General features: G+C 37.2%; 1 protein-coding gene across 1 annotated transcript in view; it reads right to left on the bottom strand.

The window, feature by feature from the left end:
* Window positions 1-9187: 9187 nt before the first annotated feature.
* LRP1B (low density lipoprotein receptor-related protein 1B) overlaps window positions 9188-23634 on the bottom strand; it is a gene marked incomplete at its 5' end in the record, with an annotated part of 68407 nt that continues 53960 nt past the window's right edge. Inside the window, 5 exons of the mRNA XM_008936862.1 lie at window positions 9188-9846; window positions 11873-11971; window positions 12981-13125; window positions 14970-15060; window positions 17220-17296. Of these exons, the coding sequence (XP_008935110.1) occupies window positions 9706-9846; window positions 11873-11971; window positions 12981-13125; window positions 14970-15060; window positions 17220-17296 (553 nt within the window). The remainder of the gene's footprint in view (window positions 9847-11872; window positions 11972-12980; window positions 13126-14969; window positions 15061-17219; window positions 17297-23634) is intronic.

Raw genomic sequence — 23634 nt, 5'->3', positions numbered from 1 at the left:
CTCTAAAACATCAGAAAACAGAAGAAAAAAATTCCATCTGATTCTTTTAACATATGCAATATATTATGTGATTTACTGACTGGATTCCTGCTCTTGTTTAAAGTCCAAGCAACCTGAAACAGAACATCCAGTCAGACAAAAGTGATGAGTGAATAGCCAGGTACTGGGTACAACTCTGTTTCCACTTGCTGCACTGGAATGTTGGAAGTGGTTTTCATCTGCAAGAGCAGAATCTGGGACACCCAATTCTGGACTCAGCCCTCCTTGGGTAGCACAGCACTGTTGTTTCTGATGCTAATCCTCGCATGGAAAGTGACACATCACAAAATCATTGCAACAAGAGTCCCTGGAGGTATTTGGGGTTCCAGTCCCCAGTTTCAGCCTTGCTGGTGAAACCTTCTGGATTGGCAGCAGAGGGAAGGAGACTCTGTCTTCTCCTGGTCTGTGTTTTGAGTCCTTCTACAGGGCTTATGCATCATCAGTGGAGGTTTGTTCAGGTGCTCTGTGGAGCCTCTCAAGGGTACTCTGTAAAGCCAAGGCAACAGTTCAGATGTATTAACCATCCCACTTACAGCTTTGCCATACCCTCCTTCATGGAGCACCTGGTCGTTGGCTTGTCCCTTGACCTCCCTCAAAGTGCCAGCCAGCTAAAGGGAAAAAAACTCAGATCATAGTGTCTTTCTTTCTCCTTTTATTTTTTTTTTTTCTTAAGTTTTGGGTAACTTGCATGTAGCCTTCCACACATCTCCTGGGGTCTCTGTCCTTTTGCACACTGCTGCAAAAAATGTGGTTTGGAGACAGTCCCTTCTCAGGGCACAACACTGGCTCATGTAGCCAAGCAGATTTTGCAAGTTCCCCAAAGGCTCGTCCCAGATTTAATCTTGCTCTCTGAAACTTGCTGCTAGAAGATGTGTAGGTTGTGTTCTTAATTAAGAAGTGCATCATTTCACTTCCTCTGAGACACAACTGTTGCTTTATTAGGTCAAGAGCCATCTTCTTTCCTGATGGACTAATTAACTGCTCCTTGTCCCAGCGCAGGGTAATGCTTCCTGCCCCTCCCTTTGGAGACTCCCTGAGCAAATCTCAGTGCAGAGTGTCCTCTTCACTTCACATCCCTATTCATTTTACATCATGCTGTACCAATAAACACACTAGAGGCACCATCTAAATGGAGTTTCAATATTCACAGGCTATTGCTTGTTCCTGGCTGCTGTGATCACAATTAACCACACTGGAGGGGTGACGAGTGTGGGGTGACTGACATCAACGTTTTTCTCTTTGGTGGCCTGTAACAATTGTTCCAATAACAACAATATCCACAAAAATAGGATGTAATACTGTAATACGTGACAAGATTCAGGCTGTCATACTGTATTTCTTGGATATGGGTATTTAAACAGACAATATAATTGCTGCTTTTTGATGACGTTGTCATTATGGTCAAAGTTTTGCTATTCTATTTAGTGTTAATATGCTGAATTATTTTATTCCTTCACTAAAATATTCATTTTGAAAAATATATATTTTTAAAGTTTATTAGATATGAGAGAAGAAAATTCTTTTACTTTCAATATTGAAACACTATTTCCATTTTCAAATACTTACAGCAATAGACACAAATGCCAACAGATGTATGAAAAAAAGGGTTTACCCTACTGATCATACTCCCTTAAAATTAAAATAATATTGTTTCAGTTTTGATATCCCTTAACAAAGGGCACTGTTGTGATTGATGAGGACTTTTCAGTGGTAAGAGATGCTGTTCAGTGCTTTACCACTTAGTTTTCTAGTAATGTGCAAGCTATGAGCAGCACTATAGCTTGACAGACACGCCTGAAACTGGGCAGAGAATGCTGTGACTAGGTCTGTGGACTGCTGGAACTGTCCAGTGTGATACAGGTTTGGACAGCATTTTGCTGGTCTACAGAAGCCAGGCCAAAACCATTGGTGGTGGTGGTGTCCCCATCAGTCCTTCACCCAGCACAGTGGGACACGACAGGGTGTGATCCCTCTTTCCTGCACAGCCCTTCAGTGCAGGACATCTCTCCCTGTCACCACAGCACTAGGGGATTACTTTCAGCTCTTCCACTTTCCCTGTCCCAGTGACCTTGCATATTTAATCATAATTGGAAGTCAAGTGACTTTTACGAGGTATGAATGTTAATTAGCTTTCAAATTGCTGGAGAGGGTACTTTGTCTGGAGTTCCTCTGATTGTGATAATTAATTAGTTGTGTGAGGTCAGCCTCCTGTCTTGCATAGTTCATTGAGCAGCGTCTTTTCAAATATTTATAAAGATGTTTTAGTACCTATCACTGAAAGCTACATTAATGTTTTAATTTTAAGCATGAAAAAGGACAACCTAATATTGTCTGACACAACTTGGTTAGTATATATAATACCAATCCCAAATTAGACATTTCATTGTGTTTTATTCTATTCATGTTCAACAAGAATGGGGGGAAAAGATATCTGATTCTGCTATATAGGAAACAAACAAAAAAATTTAATTAAAGCTACAATTGTAGAATAATTTACATTAATATACTGTCTAGTGCAATGAACTATTAGGACTGCAGGAATTTCAAGATGATTAGAATAGCTAAATAAATGCAGAAAATCATCACACATCTTTCACAAAAGCTTAACATCTTCCAAAAAGTGTCAGATAAGACCCATCAGGGCAGTACAATGCATGAACCCAATCACACCTACACGTACAGAACCTGCAGGTCACTATCCTTTTAGGACAGAGCTGTTTTTAGACTGCCTATTGAACTCCAAAACCCTACAGGGTAGATACATTTTTTTGAACCAGCACAGCTGATCACAGCCGACTGAAAAGCCACCACAAGCCCATGGGATGTCCAGCCTGGGGAAGCCTCGGGGAGCTCATGTGCATCATGGCTTTTATTGCACAGCAAGTGGGGTTCTGCTGGAGAAAGCATCCTGGTGTAGTCCTACTACATAAAAGAAGTTCCCGAGACTATCAGGAATCTATAACTGGAATGTTTTGACCCCTGCAGCAGGGACAGCAGTGCAGCTTTGCACACTTCCACACTTTCTGCTGCTGTAACAAACGGGCTCTGATCAGTGCAGGATGCGCCGGCCACCTTAAATCTGCCTGGGTGGTACATTCCTCCTGCTAGGGAGAGCAGCAAATGCAATCAGACGTTTCAATGGAACATTTATGAACATACACACTTACAAGTGCAGGATGCACAGACATCACATTTTTGGTTGAGGTGTTAGCAGAAGGGCAACCTTAACCTGATATACAAGACAGACCTCCTATCCCAACTCAATCTCACCAGTCCCTTAAGGACACCTCTTCTGATACATGGTTACAAGATGTGTCAGACCCCTCCTAGTATGTGGGAACATTACTTGACCTTTGCTTCCTTTTCCTTTTACAAAGAAAATGGGTTATGGACCTCTGACAGCTCAAAATATTAACATGACTCATTGATGCTGGGCTCATACTTCTGTGATGCTGAGGTTCCCAACTTACAAAATACTGATTTTTGTATCCAGTTCCACCAAGTGCACAGAATTGCTGTCGGGCAGCTCCCAAACTGATATTGAGCTCCTCCCTGCAACCTTTTTTCCCATTTTGAGCTCACAGTGGCAGTGTGTAATTCCAGCAATGTTCTGTTTTCTGTGCTTCACACTTACCAACGTTGGGAACTACTGTTTGACACTCAGGACTCTTGGGAGTCACCAGGAAACATGTATCCCAGTAAAAAGGGCCACCTACAACCTATGTAATGCCATTTGCCACCCTTACAGGACACCTAACCCGAGTTATCAGCATGCTGATGTCAGACACTGCACAACAGTGATCACCATGGTCTCTCAGGGGAAACTCTCTCCATGAAATTATCAAATTTCCCCCCCTCAATACACAGGCAGAAAACCATTTTGGAGACTTGCTCCAGCAAAATGCAGCACAGGACACATTCATTGCATCCAAACAAAAAATATTCCCCTCTGAAAAGAAAAGTCACTTACCTGGCACTGCTCTCCTTTGAGATGTTTTTTGCTACAGGTGCAGTCACACTGGAAGCACACCAAGGCTGCAGGCACAGTATCCATAAGGAAATGTTTAAGCTTGCACTGCATTTTTTAAGATTTCATGAAAGGAAAGGGGAGTAAACCTTCTCTTTTACTCCCAAAGTCACAATGTTTTCAGCCCTTTTTCTGATAGTAAAAAATAGAAGGATAGGGCTGTGAATTACTTACAGAAAACATCTCCCATAAGAAAAAGTGAGTTTATCCACATCTGTATCAGTTTCTTAGGGGAAGGTGCAGGATGCTCACCTTCAGTGAAGGGAAGAGCAGCCTCCTGGCTGGAGCAAGACTTGTTGTAAGTGTGAACAGAGCCCCAAGGAGCTGCTTTAACCACCACAGCAGCCAACACATCTTGCTCGAGTCAGAAATGAGCCCAGATACAGTCACTTCTCCAGGGAAACAGGCTCCAAGCTGACAGTGCACCCCACAACCTCTCAGTCAGAGGTACAGGTACTTGGCTCTACTTTCCAAACACCACAAAAGAAAGGAAAGCTTGATAATATCCACCTGCAGGGCATGAGGTCTGGGACAGAAGAGAACTCCATCTGACAAGCCTCCACCTCCAGCCTTCCTCTCAGATGTGGCTGCTCTCACACCCAGCAATGGTGTGCTCTTTAAAGGTTCATTCCGGCTCCTCAGATAGACCAGGACTCCACCACCCTCAGACTGGGATAGTCTGTTAGCCATGTGGGTGACGCCCAAACCTTATACCCATCAATGGAGTTAAAACTTGGTATCTTAACATTGTCTTCTGCTCTTCAGACAGAGCAAGACCATCGAGGCTCCTGGCCTGATTTAGGTGTTGGTCTGTTGGAGTGCACACACAGAGGTCACCAGATTTAGACGTCGACACCCAGGAATGTTGATGCAGGTGGAAACCAATTCCTGGAGACCCCAGCACTATCCCTTCCCAGCCTCCTGGGGCATTCAGGTGGCTGTAACTGCTCTGTTGAGCCCATCATCTCCTCAGCTAGTGCTGCCATGATTCCATATGTGCTTATCTTACTTCTCTTTATCTCTAACAAACCACCCAACCTACCTGTGTGATGCAGGACTGCTGCTTGTGCACTACTGACACGAAACACAAGTGAGAAACTGCTTGGCTACACAGTTTTGTTTTTTCTTTTTTTTTCTGAAATTTTTTAAAGTGACAACTCTTGCAACACTCACAATTGCTTACTTAAGATTCAGAACAATTCAGTGGCCAGCTCATATAATCCTTTTTAATTCCCCCTCCAAATGGAATACTCATGTTAAAAGAGTTTATCAGTAATCCCAAATGACCCTTGCGTTTCCATGACAGTTTCAGATCTTCTTTTCTACTCACCTGAGAAAATGAGTTTTTACTCAGTACCTACACACCAGTTCTGATACTATACATATTGTGTATGTGTACATACCTTGATATTTAAAAACAATTTTTTTTTTTTTTTTTGGCCAAAAAATGGATCATTATGAGGTTTAGTAGCAGTAGTAAAGCTAGTAGGATCATAATCATTCCAGGAAAAACTCATTCAACATCCTCTTGAGGCCAGAAGAGAGTTCCCTCTATTCAAGTACTACTTTGAAGCTCACTGTCAGAGGCCATGAGAATCACAACATGTACTGAGTGATGTGCAGCTGACATAAGGATGTAAAAATATGCTTTATGCTTTTCTGCTCCTTTTTGTCATATTACAATACACACACTCAGTTACAAACCTTTATTTTCATCAGATCTGTATTTAACACTTGTGGAGATGGTAAGCACAATAAATTAGAGAACTAGGATGATAAATTATCATTCCCTCCATCAGCCATACTTCTGACCACATAAGACTTGAAAATTTCCAAATGCCTCCATATCTTTGCAGAGATGCCCAAGGCTAGACAGACAAGATTCACTGTTGGTCGTCTTGTTCCACAAGAAAAATGTCTTTATTTTTAAGGGGGATTACCTTGAGGACCTTTTATCATCACTGACACTTCTTTCCTATATCACCTTCACACCCTCCAAAAAAGGGGATGCATGAGAAGATATTTGGTCTCATTCTGATACATTATACACTTTTATGTGAAACAAATTTTCTGAAATGTTTTTACACCATTTTTTATTACATAGTACTAAGAACTTGATAAAAATAATTACTGTTATATTAGGACCTTCCCCACAATCTCACTGATAGATAATAAATTTAGGTAGAAGAGCTTTCCTTCTGCACACATCAAACCTCATGACTGTCTTGGAAATGAAAGATCAATCAATAAATGCACAACAAAACAAATCTTCTCAAATGTGCTTCCTAGTTTGTTTATCAACAGGACTGTACTCATTTTGGCAATCTTAATTGTGCAGAATGACTAATCAAAGTAGCAAAAGCATCAATCATCTCATTTTGTCACTTTGAACTTTTGCTGTCATAATTTAGTGTTTATGCAAACTCTTGCATAAAACAAGAGGCTTCTCATGAGGCAAGGGGCTTCACTGCACTGTTGTGATGTGGAAATAAACTAGGATAACCTCTGTGGGAAAAAAAAATCCATTAGGTACAATGAGAAAGTTTGGCACAAATGCTTTCTCCTCTTCCTCTCCCCCCCCATATGCTGACCTGTATTTTTTTTTTTATGTTGAATGGAACTGTGGGTAAAGACAGTAAAAAGAGACACAGAGCTGGATTGTGGTCACCCAAGAACCTGGAACCATTCCTCAGCCTAAGAGCAGAAAGTAAATGAATGCTGTATTTCAGAGTTAGATTTAGCAGAAGTTCCATTTCCCTGAATAATTATGACACCTGATATTCATGGAACCCACAAACTGCTTCACATTGATAAGCAAAATTTTTTTTCTAAGCTTATGTCAGCCTAAACTGCATGTGAATTTGTGGCATTAACAACAGTGGGAAGGCTGCAGAAATTTTAAATTTGTGTTGTTCCTTGTCAAAGTTTATAGAATTTCCTGCCCAAAAATGATTTTCCTGAACCTATGAGGACACACGGATGGGTTATTGATCAGGCTCTAAGTCTTGCACCCTACAGCTCCTTGTGTGTTTTGCACAGCCACACACCCTGGGGATTCTGGTCCTGTTAAAGGATTGAGAAACAGTTCCCATGGATAACCTCGGTAAAGTAAAAATAAAGAAAAAAAATCAATTGGGGATTATTACACCAATGTGTAATTTAAAGATCATTAAGGCATGGCAGTGGTAGAGCTCAATATCTCCATCAAAACCCTGCCTCTAAACTTAAGACCAGATTCTGATCTAACATCCAGTACCTAATAGCTCCACTGACATCAGCTGTGTATTTCTAAGGAAATAATTTTAATTTTTTAAAACTAATTTGCAGTTGTAAAGTTAATAAAAATGTCTCAAAGGAAATATGAGACATCACCATAAATAAATTTCATCATGGTCCATACAAGAGTCAACGATTTCAAACCCATGTTACCTGTAAACCAAGTAGTTAAATTTTACTTCCACCAGACTATTAAGGATGTGAGATTCTCTGCCAGAAAATTAACAGTAATGTTTCCAAAAAGACCAACTTCTTATGCCTCATAACAACTATAACTATGCAAAAATTGAGGGCCACATCCACCTCTGATGATGTCAGCAGAATAAAGGCAGAACCTGTGGAATCGTAGCTGTACGGTATGAAACTATTTAATACAGTATTTTTATAAAAAATAAAATTGTTTTAAAATTCTATTGCAGTAAAATTTAGCTATACACCTAAATTATCTAAACACGTGCAGAGCTGCAAAAACATTCAAAGAGTCGTATAAAAAGCAAAAATTGTCATTAAGAAAAGGCATCTAGCCATTGGTACAAAATAATGTCTTCCCCTCCAATTTGCTGCTCTTTACTTTTCCTTTTATGAGTTAAATTTAAAAATTAGCCAACACACTGAATTAAGTCTGTAGATTTTTCATTTAAATAAATCAGTCAACAATTTTTTTTTATAAAGTATTTAACACTTCATTGTAGAAACATAGGCAAAATGACTATTATAACCAAAATGAAAAATACTGTTCAATTTAAAAAAATGTACTTAAACAAGAACCTGAAAAAGTTTATGATATGCATAACATTGTTCAAGCAAAATTGCACTAGTATTACATAAATCAAGAGTTTTATAAAGGCCCCAATATGGCAAAGTTTAGAAATAGGTAGTATGCATGCACAATAGTACAACAAAAATCTTTTATAAAACAGCAGTTATTTTTGTAATGCTTGTACAAAGGGAATAAAGAGCAACCACAAACATATTTAATCTGTTAGGTTAATATATTATGATAGCTAAAAGTCAGTCATGTCTAGCAGAGGAAGGAAGAGTCCTCCACAGTATATGTGTGAATAAGTCTTTTGTGCCTTTAAAGTTATGTATAAAATATTTCGATTCAGTTCAAACCTGAAAGAAATTGTATCCTTTATTTCCATCAAAATTAAAAAAAGGTGACTCGGATTTTTCCTCTTAGCAACAACAGAAAGAGACCAGGTCAGAGCAGATGCTGGAAACTGAGACTGATGCTTTTCACTTTGGGTAACTGGATTTTGACACTTAACCCAGACTACCGAAGTTTGGGCTTAGGTCAGGTCTCACTAGTGTGCAATTTGGTTGTGTTCTACCTCCATGGTACCACAGTTTATCTTCATTTAAAGAAACCGCTGTGTTTTGTATCCTGTAGCATCTCTAAACAGGTTAGACTGCTTTGTGATTGTGAAAACTGAATGCTGTGTTCATCTGTGTGTGCTTAAGTCTTGGGGTTTGTTTTTTTCCCTACTGCTTGGTATGGGTTGGGGAATTATTAATCCATAGGAAATGCGTGTGATTAAGTGAATAAACATATAATGGATGTGTAGGCAATGCCCTCTTGTGCTCTAGGGTGGCTACTGTCCTACAGGACTGTTGGAGTTCATACGCTTTGTCCCACAGCAAGTAAGGTTTCAGCTTCCAAGATATACCATTACTATGTTCTATAAGGTTTTAATAAATACAAAGCTTGTTTACATGGTATATATGTTTAGTATATCATGTACAGTCACTGAATTTCTGAAACACAATCATCGTGTTCATGCAGATCATTAGATGTTCCATTTCTATAGTCTCATTTACTTCTTGGCAACCTAAAGCTAATCCAAAAGCAAGTTATGTTTGTTTGTGAAAAGTTATCTAGCTTTACCAGGATCTGAAGAGAAATTCTAATGGGCACAAAGAAGAGAGTAGACCATTCAATCATTCTTTCACCATTTAAAATAAACAAAATTACACACTGTACTACAGCTTCCAGACTACAGAATGAAAAAGTGCAGATACCATCTTCATCGATTAAGGAGAACCAAAAAAAGTTCATAGAAAATAGATTGCTCATTTCCACGCTACAAACGAACAGGTTGTTTGCAATTTTAACAAATTTAAAGGTGTGTTATTTCAGCAGCATTGTTGTAAATTGTACTGTAGTGCAGTTTCTTTTTCATAAAAATACCTTACAAATGGTCAGTCAAAAGTCATCAGCAAAAGGAAAAACCCAGAAAACAATCAACTGAACAGAAAACAGAGGTAATGCTGATGCCAAAACAATTATAATACTGTTGGTACATAGAAAAGTAATCCTTATATTTTATACATTTATACAGAGTATAAAAGGTAACAGCAGGTTATGCCACAGTCTCCCTTATCCCAATATCTATTTTCTTTGGAAGGAGTTCTCTTCTTTCATCAACACTTGCTAAGGAGTTCCGACAGTTTTGTCCATCCATGTATAACTTTGCATATACTGGATTGGCATAATTTGTTGGCTGCAGAGAAATTAAACACACCTTAGATCAGTCAAATTAAACCAAAATAAACATTTATGGAAATGGAAATGGTTTTGTTAAAGTAAGAACAAGTACACAGAAAATATAACTGGACATACTTTAAAGATATACCTGGACTTCTGCAAACCTGATAATGAGTTAATCATTTAGTCAAACATTAAATTCATGATGAGACATGCTATTAAAATAAATAATGACATGACATGCAGCATATTATGATATTAAAACCATTAAAAAATGACGAAAATTAAAACAAAAACCTTGAAAAATGTCTCTGAAGTTGACTTGTCCACCTTATTACACTGGAAGGTTTCAGAATAGATATGAAGAAGTTTATAAAGAAGGTGCACTGTGAGACCATGTGACAAGTTTAACAGGAGAAAACTGCAACCAACAGTTTCCATATATTACCTGTTCTAAGACATCAGCATCCCATCAATAGCTGACCATGTTTTCGAATTCTGTGGCCCAAATATACAACATGATTTGACCAAAAATTCAATACTTTTGTAATGTAAATTAAACTTTAATAATAAACCAGCATAACTGTTAATATATCATAGCAGTTACAGATTGAGAAGGATTTTCTCAACAGTTTTGGTAGTTTGGATTGTAATGAAAAAAAAAATCTGCTGAAATGAGCGGTACTTCAGTACAGGACAAGTTCATTTTTAATTCTGCAAAGCACTTCAGTATATTGGAAATCTCTTGAGTCTGACAGCACAGAAGGATGAAAACTTACTCTCCTGTCACTCATGCTACGGACAAAGCATTACCCGAGGTTTATCATGTCAAGATCTTCACTAATTCCATCAAATTTTGTATCTTTATTGTCTCCTAGAAGACCTCCGTTATCCAATTAGGTGTTCAGCTTTTTAGCTATAACTGGAAAGGGTGACTTGTGGTCAAACTCTCAGTTATACGTGTCTGTCCCTGTTGAATTAGAGATCTTTACATTTGTTGTAACGATTATAATAAAAAAATGTAGGAAAAAAGAAATTTAGGTTTATTTCAATGGACAGAACTTATTATTTCATTGACAATCATCATTAAGGATGATAACCACAACAGAACAGAGACACATGGCATCTATATAGTGCCATATGAGGTTATTACATTTATAAATAATAGCAGGCTGTGTCTCATGGTACCTCTTTGAGTGGGTACTGATAGCAGGATGCAGTACAGTGAGGTACAGAAAATAACTGGAGTGACTTCAACAACAGAAAGAGTTCATGCCAGAGGAGGGTTTATATTCTATCTTTCATCATCCATGGTTCTGTGCTCCGTCAGAAATATCATACCCTCTACAACTTGTTAAACTTCCAAATACAACATACTACACTCATGCAAGAATGCAAATGGCACAAAAGATGGATATATATACTGAGGCACATGAAAATGAATGTTACATTGATGTCCCTTTTGAATACTCTCAATTTCAAAGTTTGCAAACATGATAAACTGTAGTCAAAATCTGATGGTTTAGAAGTAACTATTTTATGATAAAAATTGACTGAACAATAAAAAATGCCTTGCAAATATTACAGAGAATTGTACATTTTAGTGTATCAAATTCCTCTAAAATTCAAAGACGTGTTTTCATTTATTTGGAAACTTTTCAGTTTGTCAAAATTCACTAAATGCCTGTAATTAAATATAAATTGCAAATATATATGAAGATACATGGCTGTGAATGCTATGCTAAACATACTGCTATGGAAAAGCACCACATTGCTTACTGGTCTTGCATTTCTTTGCAAAAACACATTTGCATTTTTTGATCATGTTACAGTGATGGGTATAGACGAAATTTTGTATGTAGAGAGGAACATATTCTATATTTCAAATAGAAAATGTATTATTTACTGTCATTCTTTCCAATAAAAGAAGAAAAACAAACTGAAAAAGAAACAGAAAATGTCTCTGTTCAAAAATGACAGACAAACTTTCTTTAGAAAGGGACTGTGGTGGAATGAAATAGATTTGAATCATCATTTCTCACCCCTGTTGATAGTGGTCCTTTCAAGTCAGAGTTTAAGTAGATTGATGGAGCTGTGTGGGGAAGCTTGAATGCAGTGGGCCCTCCCCCTATGTATCTGGCCTGTATAAACAGAAAATTTTAGTTTCTGTGCTAAAGAGCATTTTCCACGTGTACTTGCCAACACCGTTAAATAAACAGTGCACCAATTAAAAGCATTATTTTAGAGTGATCCACAATTTAAAAAATCTACTAAGTTATTCTTCAGCATGAAAATTTTTTCCATTCAATGAGAGCAAAATTCAGCATTTGAAAATCCTCTTCCATTATGGATTAGAGCCTGACTTCCCAATGAGCACTGGCTCAGCTACTCTTCCTCCAGTGGGTAGCTCCATTTGCAGCTCACCTGGCGCTCAGCACACTGCCTGTGTGACTCAGCAATGGCATTCCTAGAGCTAACAGCAATCCAGTGACTGCTCTGTCAGAAATGCCACAGAACGATGGCTGCCCTTTGGTGTATGGCTGATTACAGAGCTCTAGGAAAGATATTGCAGCATTACCCCCTTCATCCCATGTCACATCACTCAGGGAGCTCAATCACTGCAACGTGGTGCTGCAGAAGTGACAGCATCTTTTACGAGAAAATGATAATACTTACTAGCTTTGTGTAAACATTTAATCTATCTACTCAGCCAGGGCTCTGAATTCTTTATGCCTCTGGAAGTTTTGTTATATGAAATAAGTTAGTCTCATACGTATGCATGCACTCTTTCACACTTCAAATGGTAGGCTGCAAAGTAATCTGTTTCCATTCAGCATTTGTGACTACACTGAAAAGACAGGTTGCAATCTGGCAGCGTTAGACAGATGTGTCTGTGACAAAAAACTCAGTTTTAACTCTATTTTGGTAAAACGCAGGCACTAGAAAAAAAACGTTCATCAGCATCAGGCAGAAGAACAGCTGTTAATATATATATGTAGCATTTACTCTAATAAAATCTAACTCGCATTCATATTCATCAACAAAATCTAAATATTATTGGTTCATGTTTCCATGAATTATATTTAAAGTTAAAACCTTTGTAAGACATGAAATAAGTAGTGGTTTTGACACTAGAAAAAGAAAATTTACCTTTTCTGCATTTACGGTAAAATCTGAGGCTAAAAGCCCACCTTCACTGTGGTCATGGCCCACCTCATACATGTTATAGGATGGGTTGCCAATTTCTACATTGATTCCTCCATTTACAATGGGCTGTCTTCTGATAGTTTTTGTCCTATAGTGCATAAACACACAGAAAAAAAGAAGCTAGTGAGCTTTCGATTAATTTCTTGGATACCTCATCCCAAAATAGTATAAATTGTATTTTATTTCTCTTTAATCATCCAGACCAAGAGGATAAAAAAGTGTTTCCAGCAGAGACAAACAGAAAATCCTTCCATTTTCCAAAGAAGCAATCTGACTCTTATGTAAAGATCTCACAAAAGCTGGAATTAGTTTTTTATTGTTTTTCCCAGTTTGACTGCAGTGGTATGAATTCATACAAAGTGCTCACTTGTTGTCTATAACCCAAACTTCCTCCTGTTATTTTCAGATTTCCCCCACTTCCCAAGGAAAGCCTTGTAAATTCATTGCAGGCTCCCTGCAGTAATGAAGATGAAGCAAACGTGAGTCATGTTCCCTTGCTCATTTATTACCCCTCCATTTGCAATCAGTTGCCCAAAGTCAGTTGGAATCCGAGGACAGGCAAATGGTTTCATTAGGAGGCATTAAAAATGTATGAACTTGTCATAGTTCCAGTTTGTATTCCTCGACAGTGGTTATGGGAAAGCTGAAATTCAACTTGAATTTTTTCAAAGTTTAATAAAAGATAGGGTCTTATTTTTGACCTTGAGTTAGGTATCAGTCAAGATAAGTGATTGAGTTGAATTTTTTTCGTCGCTGAATTTAATTCCTTTAGCTAAGGAGGTGATTTTAGTCTAAGCAACTGAAATAACCTCAAGAGGGTAATTTTTCCCAATGCAATTTGTTTTCTTGAGTTACAAGGGAATAATAGGGAGGTCACAGACAGGATGCTAATAGTTGAGTCCTCTTGTTTGGTTGAAAAGATGCAGTCAATGTCTGAAATCAAATACATTAAAGGATCTGTATTTTTCAGAACTGGCATTGAAACAATATTTCCTAAAAGAAGCACTTATCTGTGGTGTGGAAGCATCAAACATCTAGACCTAGTGTAATACTTGACAGTCTTCTCTGAAGAGATTAAAAAAACCCTAGGATACATTTTCAAATATAATTTTAAGATAGCAAAAAGTTCTTTATTGAGGTTAGTTCTATTTCTTTACTGAAGATCTATTATTTAACAAGTTATTCTCAACAACTTAAACAATTTACAGACCAGCAACTGCATTTCAGGGTTTGGCTATAATCAAATTTGCTTTTTAGGTACATGTAATGACATCCATGGAGCCTGGCAGGTTCAGCATTACTAACACAATGGTCAGGGAATGTATTTATCTTTAAATTCAAGAGAATAACAATTCACTGTTCAGTGCTGAAATTTGGTTTACCCACACAAGATACTAAGGAAATAAAGTAATGATGAAAAGGCTTCTTGGGACTCTCCTATAGACACTTTAAATGTTGCTTTACATCTTCACTACAACAGATAAAATTGAAAAGAACTAATCAAAGTAAATAATTTGAACTATAACTAGAAAGTGGAAATTCTGCACAGGTTCTGAAACTATTTATAGACATGAACAATAATAACTACATGGTTCCAATGAAGTACATTAATTCTGTTTCCTGAGTTCACTTGTTCTCTGGATAAAATTATTGACAGCCTTACACAGCCTTGGAAAGACTGAGCAAACTGGATAAGAAAAGAACTAAGTTTTTTTCATCTAGTGTATCTGGAATCTAAGTGTAAATAAAAACATGATTGTTCCACAAAGAACTAAAACATAACTCACTGCATCCAGAAACATGTTTTGGATTGTCTGTGTTCTTTTAAGTATCTGCTCAACATAAAGAGATTTTTTTTTTTCCATGTCAAAGAGATGCATGTACTTTAAAGATTTACTTTTTTACTTCATACTTCTATATATAAATACTTACCTTCGTTTCCTTTTGCAAAGAAACAGTCCAATTACCAGGGTAGTGATCAAAGTCACCAGCAAAACAAGAGGAACAATGATTGCAATGCTTCCTAAATCAGGAAAAGGAAAGATCATTGAATACTCACAGCTACATCTAATAATTTCTTCACAGCTGTAAAACAGCTAAATTAATTTTAAGATAATAATTTCCCTCACAAATGCAATTTGGTGTGATGAGCTTCACTGATTTCAGATTTTAAAGCTGATCAATGACAAAAAAAAATAAATCATAACAGATAATGGTGTACATACAAGTACTTTTATCAACAAATCAGGAGCTTCCTCGTTCTGGTTACCAACATACCTTGGACTAATTCTCTGCCCTCATTTTCAGAGACACTGAATGCAGGCGTGTGGAACTGCTGAACAACTTGCATTGGAGTGGCACGGCCATTGACTAACTGCCACCATCATCTTCAGTGGCTGATTGAAGTTACACAACTATTAATTTAAAATATTAAGTAGGCACAGCTCTGATTGAACAACTCCATTATTAGCATTTATATGCTATTTTTTTAAAAACTTTTAGCTGTAGAGAAGTGGAAAGTAGTAAGCAATATTCATTTCTAGATGGTTGGTGCATTTTACTGCATTGTACTCGAGAGCCAATAATTTTGTTATGTTGATACAGGCAATCAAGGAAACTACAATAATGGTTAATGTAGCAGAAACAGTGCACAGATCAGACAGGGATGTTAAAGGAGGGGAGGGGACAGGGAAGAAGAAAATGGGCTTAATATTATTTTGGCAGAAAACTTCACTGGAATGAGACTACCTGCAAAAATAAGGTCAGCAATTGTATCTTTCTAAGCATTTCTCAGCTTTAATCTATGTATCTGGCAAGAAAGAAATATATGCAACAAATAACTCTACGTTATAAAAACTGGCCTTTATAAAATACAGGACACCAATGTGGAATGATCTGCATTTCCTTTAATGTCACAACCCATAACTGGTGGAAAACAAAAACATTGCTGGTGGTTTCATTGGTTACATTTACTGATTTATTAAAAAAAAAATGAAATAAATAAGCTGTTGGCAGACTCTGCTCTACATTACACTCAGCTTAAAAAAAGAACTGAAAAAGATGTCTTGTAGTCTATGTCTTGAAAGGCTTACTGAAGGCCAAGTCAGGTTGTCAGAGGCCCCAGATAAAGTGCTACTGCATAAAAGCTTGAAGCATCCCGAGTTCACTTCAGCTTATGAAGATTTAGCATTTTGTAAAGGACATTACAAAAATATATTAAGATAACATTTGATACATAACTGGATGAAGTTCTACTTAGGAGGCAAAAAAAACAAACAAAGAGGTTAATTTTGTCTTAGCAGGTAAACATTCAAGAAAAAAAAAAGTCATGAAGAAGAGCATGAATTGCCATCTGGTGAGCACAGTGCAGCCTGGGCTCTAGAAGCAGGCACAAGACAAACACCCACTTCCCCACTTGTATCAGCTATTCCCTCAACATGAAATACTGATCTGGGTTCTGGCTGCATTTCTGCCCCTTTCCAGCGTGTAGTGTTATTTCACTTGTTTGGATTGCTAGGAAGATTTCATCTAAGCATCAAGCTGACCTGAATAGTGGGTGATTCATTTTACTGCTCCAGTTGGGTTAAATGTGACCAAGAGACATACAGCAGGATAACACCAGCATGCTCAACACACCACAGGGCACCTTGTCTGGTTTAAACTGCCAATAGTGTAGCAATACCATCCTTTTTATTTTTTTTTTGCTTATAGACATGTTTAAAAAAATATCACAGAAGCTATTCTTACTTTCAGGATGATTTTCAGAGTGGCTAAAATTCAAACCTCTGCAGCCAGGCAGTGCAAAAGTTATGAACTACTTACAACTCTACTTTTGATGCTTCCAGTAGGATTCAAATGGTCAGAGGTCTCATACTGGGTCTCTGCCCAGCAGTGATACCACCAAGCATTTGCCACTTGATACACTTTCTTTAAGGAAAGTGCAGGCTAGCCCTTGAAGCAGTGAGTGTACAGCATATGGATCACAGCCAAACCACCTCATGAAACACTGAATGTCAATCCAAAAGTTGAAAGAGGTCTACATTTGTGGTTGTTGCTTTTTATTTTTCTTTGAGGCAAACAGCATATTTCATGACATAAACTCACATTCTAAAATATTACCAGGTTAAAATTTCTAAACTGAGTCAAATGTGACAAGTGATAGGAGTTATCTGAAGTACTTACTTGTACTGATATTGTCAGACTTGCTGCTTTTGGGAGCTGGCCTCTCACACTGTGTGCCTGACCAGTTGGCTGAACATCTAAAAGGATCCAATTAACATGGGAAAGTTAATAGTTGTCAGCTATTAACACACTAACCTATTAAAGAGACTACCAGCATCTTCTCAAGAGCTACACAAATGACAACAGTGATTCTATAAACAATAAGCTTCATGGAAGGAGTCAGCAGCACTCTGCCAGGGCACTTACAACATCCCCAGTACATTTTTAGTTTAAAACTACACCTTTGTATCTTCAATTCCTGTTATTATCACTGCAATCTTCACGCTGGAGGCTTTTTAAAAATCCTTGAATAATAAAATAATAGGCATAATCTATGGCATATTAAACCAGCTACCACCTACAATGCAATAGTGAAGGAACACTCGAGCTGGACCCACACATAGACAGCTTAGTCCAGCAAGGCTTAGGTGCTCAGGCTTTGACTTGCACCAGATAGTTTTAGGGTCAGCTTTGATCTAGAAGCTCTAGTAGCTATGTCTGTACTGTACACAGCATATCTGACTGGACATAAACTACAACAAGCATCCAGTAACCTGTGTTGTCTCTACCAGCTGGCTCCTTCCACAGTTCTACTTTCCCCTCATTGCTCCAGAAAATGCTGAGTTTCCTATAGAATAGTTCTAACAGCACTGGTTGTAATAATTTACTTGAACAACTAAAACTAATATTTACAAATTAATTGAAGTTCCCCTTTCCTTTCAGATTTGAATATTTTCCTGAAAATTCTGCAATGTAATGCCTTTATCTTTTTAAATTTTGAACTATATAACTAGATATGCATGTGCAGAAATACAGACGTGTGTGTAAGCAGGTGTGAGAGTTAAAGCATAAGGAGCTGCCCTGAAGGGACAGAAGTATCTACAGGCTTCAGAGGGCCTGGACACAGCTTATGTTGAGAATATATGCTTCACGAGCCAGGCTCCTGTATAAGTACACAGTTATTCCATTATAATTTCCTTCTGTGTATATCAATATGCAAATATTTCTTTGTCTGGAATTTGGAATGCTGTCCATGCATGCAAGCTAGCACAAGGAGCCCATGAATGCAGACTCAGCAAATCCATCAAAACAGGTACCTGAATGAAATTCAATTGCTTATTCATCCTGCTGTAAATATGATTAAATTTACTACAGAAACTCAAACTCTCCTTGTGGAAACAGCAGGAAGTCGTCACTTTTCATCTGCCTCTGTTGCATATTGTGCAGTGAATCATATTTTTTTCTAAGTATTTTTGAATAATTTATGAATTTCAACATGGGTTATCTTTAGGAAAATGCAATACATCATTACCTTGCACGCAGGTCTAAAAACTACTGTTGTGTGATGCCTTTGTAAGGACTTAACAAATTGCAGAGTTTAGACGTAGACATGATTCACCACTGATGTTGTTCTATAATACAAGGAGGTTTGGAAAGGTACAAAATATTCCACACAAAAACTGTGGAATTCTTACAGGAGAGCCATAACCATCTTTGCTGGTGATGCTCTTGACTATTTCGTCGTTGCAGATGACTACAGAAGAATGACAGTCAGTTCCTCTCTTTGCTCCTAAGCCTATGCTAGCACAATCCATCATTCAGGAAAATCTCTTTACTGGGTTTCATATCACGTTTGAATTTTTTGGAGGGAACTAATTTTTTTTTTGGTAGGATATGTTATGAAGGTGCTTAACTCAGCCTCTACAGACATAAGGCACAGATGGTCTTTATAAACATGTTTATTAATTGATAGTTCATTCACAAGTTTTCACACAATAGATAAATTAAATTATAATTTAGTAAGTTCTTAATGTTTTTTGAACTATTTAGATAAGATAGATACACACTTAAATTTCCTCCCTCCATTACTAATTAACTAAACAAATTATGCTTCACAATGATATATTTTAAAATTGAAGCCAACTGTACTTCCACTTGCTTACCACCCCTTTAGAACATTCTAACTCACAGGGAACACAAGATTTTAATTTTTTAAATGATGCATCTGAACCATTTCTTTCAGATCCCTTTCTAGCAATGCTATCCAATGGAAATGATTACACTGACAGCCTTCTCTACTTACATGATATTCAAGGAACTTGTTTTTTTTCAAAAGATCACTATTCAACATATGGCTGCAGATTAACTATTTCCAGTTTTGTGGAGAAACACCATAAATCTTTATACTTAGAATATTTTCCTGGCATCCAAACCGCTGGCATGTGACAACCATGAAATAAAGTCTTTGTATTTCTTACTGGAAGTTTTGCATCATTGCTGTTGGGGATTCAGCTGACGTGATTAAAGCTTCTTATGAGAGGCAATTTTCATTTAATACCACACTACTGAAAGGGAAAGATTTCTCTGAGAGTTAGGCATATCTTAAGTCCATACCTAAATCCTTATATCAAAAGTTTCAAATGCTTCTGCCATACAAGAAATTCATTACTATAAATCTGTCTTGAAACAGTTTAAAGAATATCAGATAGTGAGACTAGCAAAATAATCACTATGAAGCATGCAAGTGTAAGCTTATGAGAAAATTGTGTATAATCTACAGTTATGGTCTTCAAAATCTTACAGCAGATATGACACTACAACAGCTGGTGAAGAAAGAAATCCTACAGCTATATATGTAGTAAACAGAGGAATAAAGTAAAGTAATAATATTAGCAGTTCTTTACCTATCCTGGCATTTTAATTGTAAAAGCACTATTGAAACACTTCTGAAGCATTTGATACAAGTCTCATAAAAACACTCTAGCTAGATGCCACTTCATTGTAGTTTTTTCCCCAATGCCTGCTGTCCCCAATGGATTTGATGGGACTGAAGCTGACAGGATGGCAGTCATTGCCTTCTGTACTCAGAGGTAAAATGATTGCCCTTTCATGGTCCAGCAAGCTAGTAAAGACTTGGCTTGGGCAGACAGAATAGAAAAAGAAATCAAGCCCAGGGGAAAGGTGTATTGTCTGCAAGGGAATTTGACACAGAAAATTAGCCATGAGCAGGCACATGAATAACGATGGGGTTGGGACGTGGACAACTGTTCATGCAGGAACATGGGAAATGAGCAGGTCAGACCAGTTTCAATTGTCTTCAGATACTGTAGTCAGAAATTGTTCTTAATAATAACATTTGCTTAATATTAGGACATTTAACCTCAGACTCCTCAGTACCTAGCATGAAGACTGACTCCCAGTTCAGCTTAATCCACAGTATTTTGTACCTTTCCAAATCACTTTGTACCAGGAGCTTCTGTTCTATAGCATTGCTAATAGTTGTATGGTCAGAGCCAGGACATTTGCAACACGGGCAAGCAAAGAGGCATTAATGAAACAGAACTACACAAAGCCCCTGGTTTCATTGAAGGCATTCATGTCATCAAGAACTGTGAAGGAGGAACAGTGCTAATGCCTACTCTGAGCTACACACATACAGATGGAAAGAGATGGGGAGCTTGTGAGTGAAGGATGGGTCAGAGTCAGCTGAATGGTGCAAGGTCCTACAGCCAACATCTGAGGATGCAAACCTCCAGTTCCAAACAGAACTGCTGCACAGATCACAGAGCAACAACACCATAGAGAATGCCACTGTAAAAACTGAAAATAAATGTAATAAGTAAAGGTTGTATGCGGTGAGGAATATTTAGAATTAAGATATTTACATTCCAGAGATTGATCATGCTGCTGTTATGGAATCTACTCATGATTAAAAATGTCTCTCTCTGTTTTAGTATAACCCTTACAGGCACTACACTGAAACACTCTAAACTTAATTTTACAGTCACTTGACCAAAAGGAACCATTTGACTATGAAATGTCTGAACAAGTAGGAAAAATTAGTAAATGGCTAATTTGGTGGCAGTGTGCTGCTTTTTTTGTTGTTGTTTCTATTTTCTTTCCCTTTTTTTGTGCCACAGGCATTGTCATAAAAATATAATACAGCAGGCATAATATGCAGTTGAAAGTGCTTTTGTAGACAACTGCTTTCCAACTCAATATACCAGTGTGTAACAAAAAAATGACAGAAAGCAGCACTGAAAGATTAGTCTAGATGTTTAACAGAATCCATGACACAGGCATTACAAAACTGAGGTGGAAGTGGGATTGAAAAGGTTTCTTACCTATAAATGATATTGCTTCACCATACAAAGTGATTTTCTAACTTTGCCATTCTTTGTAGCCACGATATACATAGCAACGTATAGTAAAGCATCTTAATGAAAGTATCCAGCCTCACTATTTTAAGAATATTTACATTAAATTTGCACTGCAACATGTCTTATCATTAATATTAAAAATATTTGTGAGACGAGAAGAGAACATGTGGATTATAGTTACTTTCTATCTGTATTAAATTGCATTGAAAAATGGAAATCAAAATAATCCCCTTTTTTCCCCAAACTCAGTAGGATGACATAAGATGACAAAATACTTGCACTAAACCAAATCAATAAACTATTCCTTATTAAAACTTTATCAGTACTTTTGGAAATATCCTTTCCTCATACAGGGAGCTGATATTGTAGTTATACCCACAGATAAACTCTCAGAGATACAAAGAACTTTCATAACAATGAAAAGCCAAAAAAAAACACCCCAACTTTGGTCACTAACACACCTTGTACCTTCTCCTCTATAGTTGGCTTTAGTTATTTTCAAATAATAACTTTTCCATATTTATTGTATACATGAACAGACCACACTTTAGTATTTTTGTCTAATGAGCATCACTTGGTATCTTTATAAGGAAAACAAAGTGAAGAAATTCAGTGTAGAAGCTAAGGGATAGAAACTTTCCAATGTTACTTGAAAATGAAATACAGATAACCTAGTAATCCAATAAATTATGAATAGGAAAATTGCATAATCCAAAAGCAGGCAAAACAACATAAATTTGCTTTTGAGGAACCCAAAAATCATAAATTTACTAACAACATAGATGAAAAAAATGAAATGTGGTTTTAAGCATGAATTTTAATTCATGACATTACTACATCATTCACAGTTCCTGCATGGTGTTCCCTGCACAGACACAATCCTCCAGATGCAACTCAGCCTCTGTCATCCCAAATCAAGAAAAAGAAGTAATTCAGGGTCATTAAACACCATGCTATTAACAATATCTGTACAACACATATGCTATACAAGTATTAAAGTTAACATAGGATAAATATATTAAAATTAAGCATGTCTTGATGACTAGTACTTGTAGCTGAAATTACACCAAGCAACAAAGCAAAAGAAAAGAGGTTGAAATGGTAAAAAAAAAAAAAAACCTGGATCAATAGGTATATGACAAACTAGATTTTTCTCTCCTCGCAGAGGCAAAGTAAGCAGTGATGTACAGCAGCAGCTACTATGTGAGCTTTATCTGAATAATTTTAAACTCATGGACAAAGGACATCTGCATTACAACCTAGCTAGTAAATATTCAATGAAAAATACACATTTCCTCTTTTCCAGGGTCTTCTCATTTCTTCCTTTGACCACCACTCTTCAAACATCTCTTTGCATTTCATTCTTCAACTAATGCTAGTTTGAGATACAACCTGACTGAGAGATCTATAATATAAAGTTATAACCTACTGATTATGTTCCCATATAAGATATTTACGACAAAGGTATTTTTAGCTGAAAAAGAAAGCTCTCAAAGAACTAACATAATACTGTGAAATTTCTGCTCTAATTGTAATTGGGAAGCTCATTAAATATACCCTAGGAAATCATATGAAAAACATTTCTTGCAGGAAAACTTGATAAAATTTTCTGTTCTCTGATTTACACTGCCTGTCATGGTTACAGTTATTTTCTGCTCCTGGGCAGTCTTCTCAATACTGCAATTGTTCTACACTGCAGTGGCTTCTTCTGCTGAAACTTCAGAAAGTGCCAGCCAGAGGATTGCACAGTAGGGTCTCTCTCTTGTCCACAACTGGACTATGGATGTGCCCTAACCTTTTTCTGAACAGAGGTTTGCCATAGGTATGAGTTTTACTTTTATTTATGAAATTGCATGTGCTTACAGCATTTGTACAAGTCATACATGGACTTACAGAAAACTTCATCTTTAAAGATTTTTCAACAGAAAAGGAAAGTCAGGCACCAAAGGTACATGAGCTGGAGGGAAGCTCCTCCACCAGGAGGAATCCACTCTCCTCCTGATTTCTGTGCCATAAAGCACAGGCACACGTGCACACACACGTACCCACAGACAAGCACAGTGCCTCTCTCCAGCTGACTGCCAATAAAGCTGGCAGAACATCTCTTCTCTGAAAGAACATCTCTTCTTTCATTACTGCAGGGTTGGTTTGCTGTCATTTATTTTTAATTCATCCACTTCCAAGTTCAAACTTCCTATCTCTTTTAAGAAATGTTC

This window comes from Merops nubicus, unplaced genomic scaffold (genome assembly GCF_000691845.1).
Source record: "Merops nubicus isolate BGI_N331 unplaced genomic scaffold, ASM69184v1 scaffold123, whole genome shotgun sequence".
Taxonomy (NCBI): domain Eukaryota; kingdom Metazoa; phylum Chordata; class Aves; order Coraciiformes; family Meropidae; genus Merops; species Merops nubicus.
This window is presented reverse-complemented; position numbering and strand designations above follow the sequence as displayed.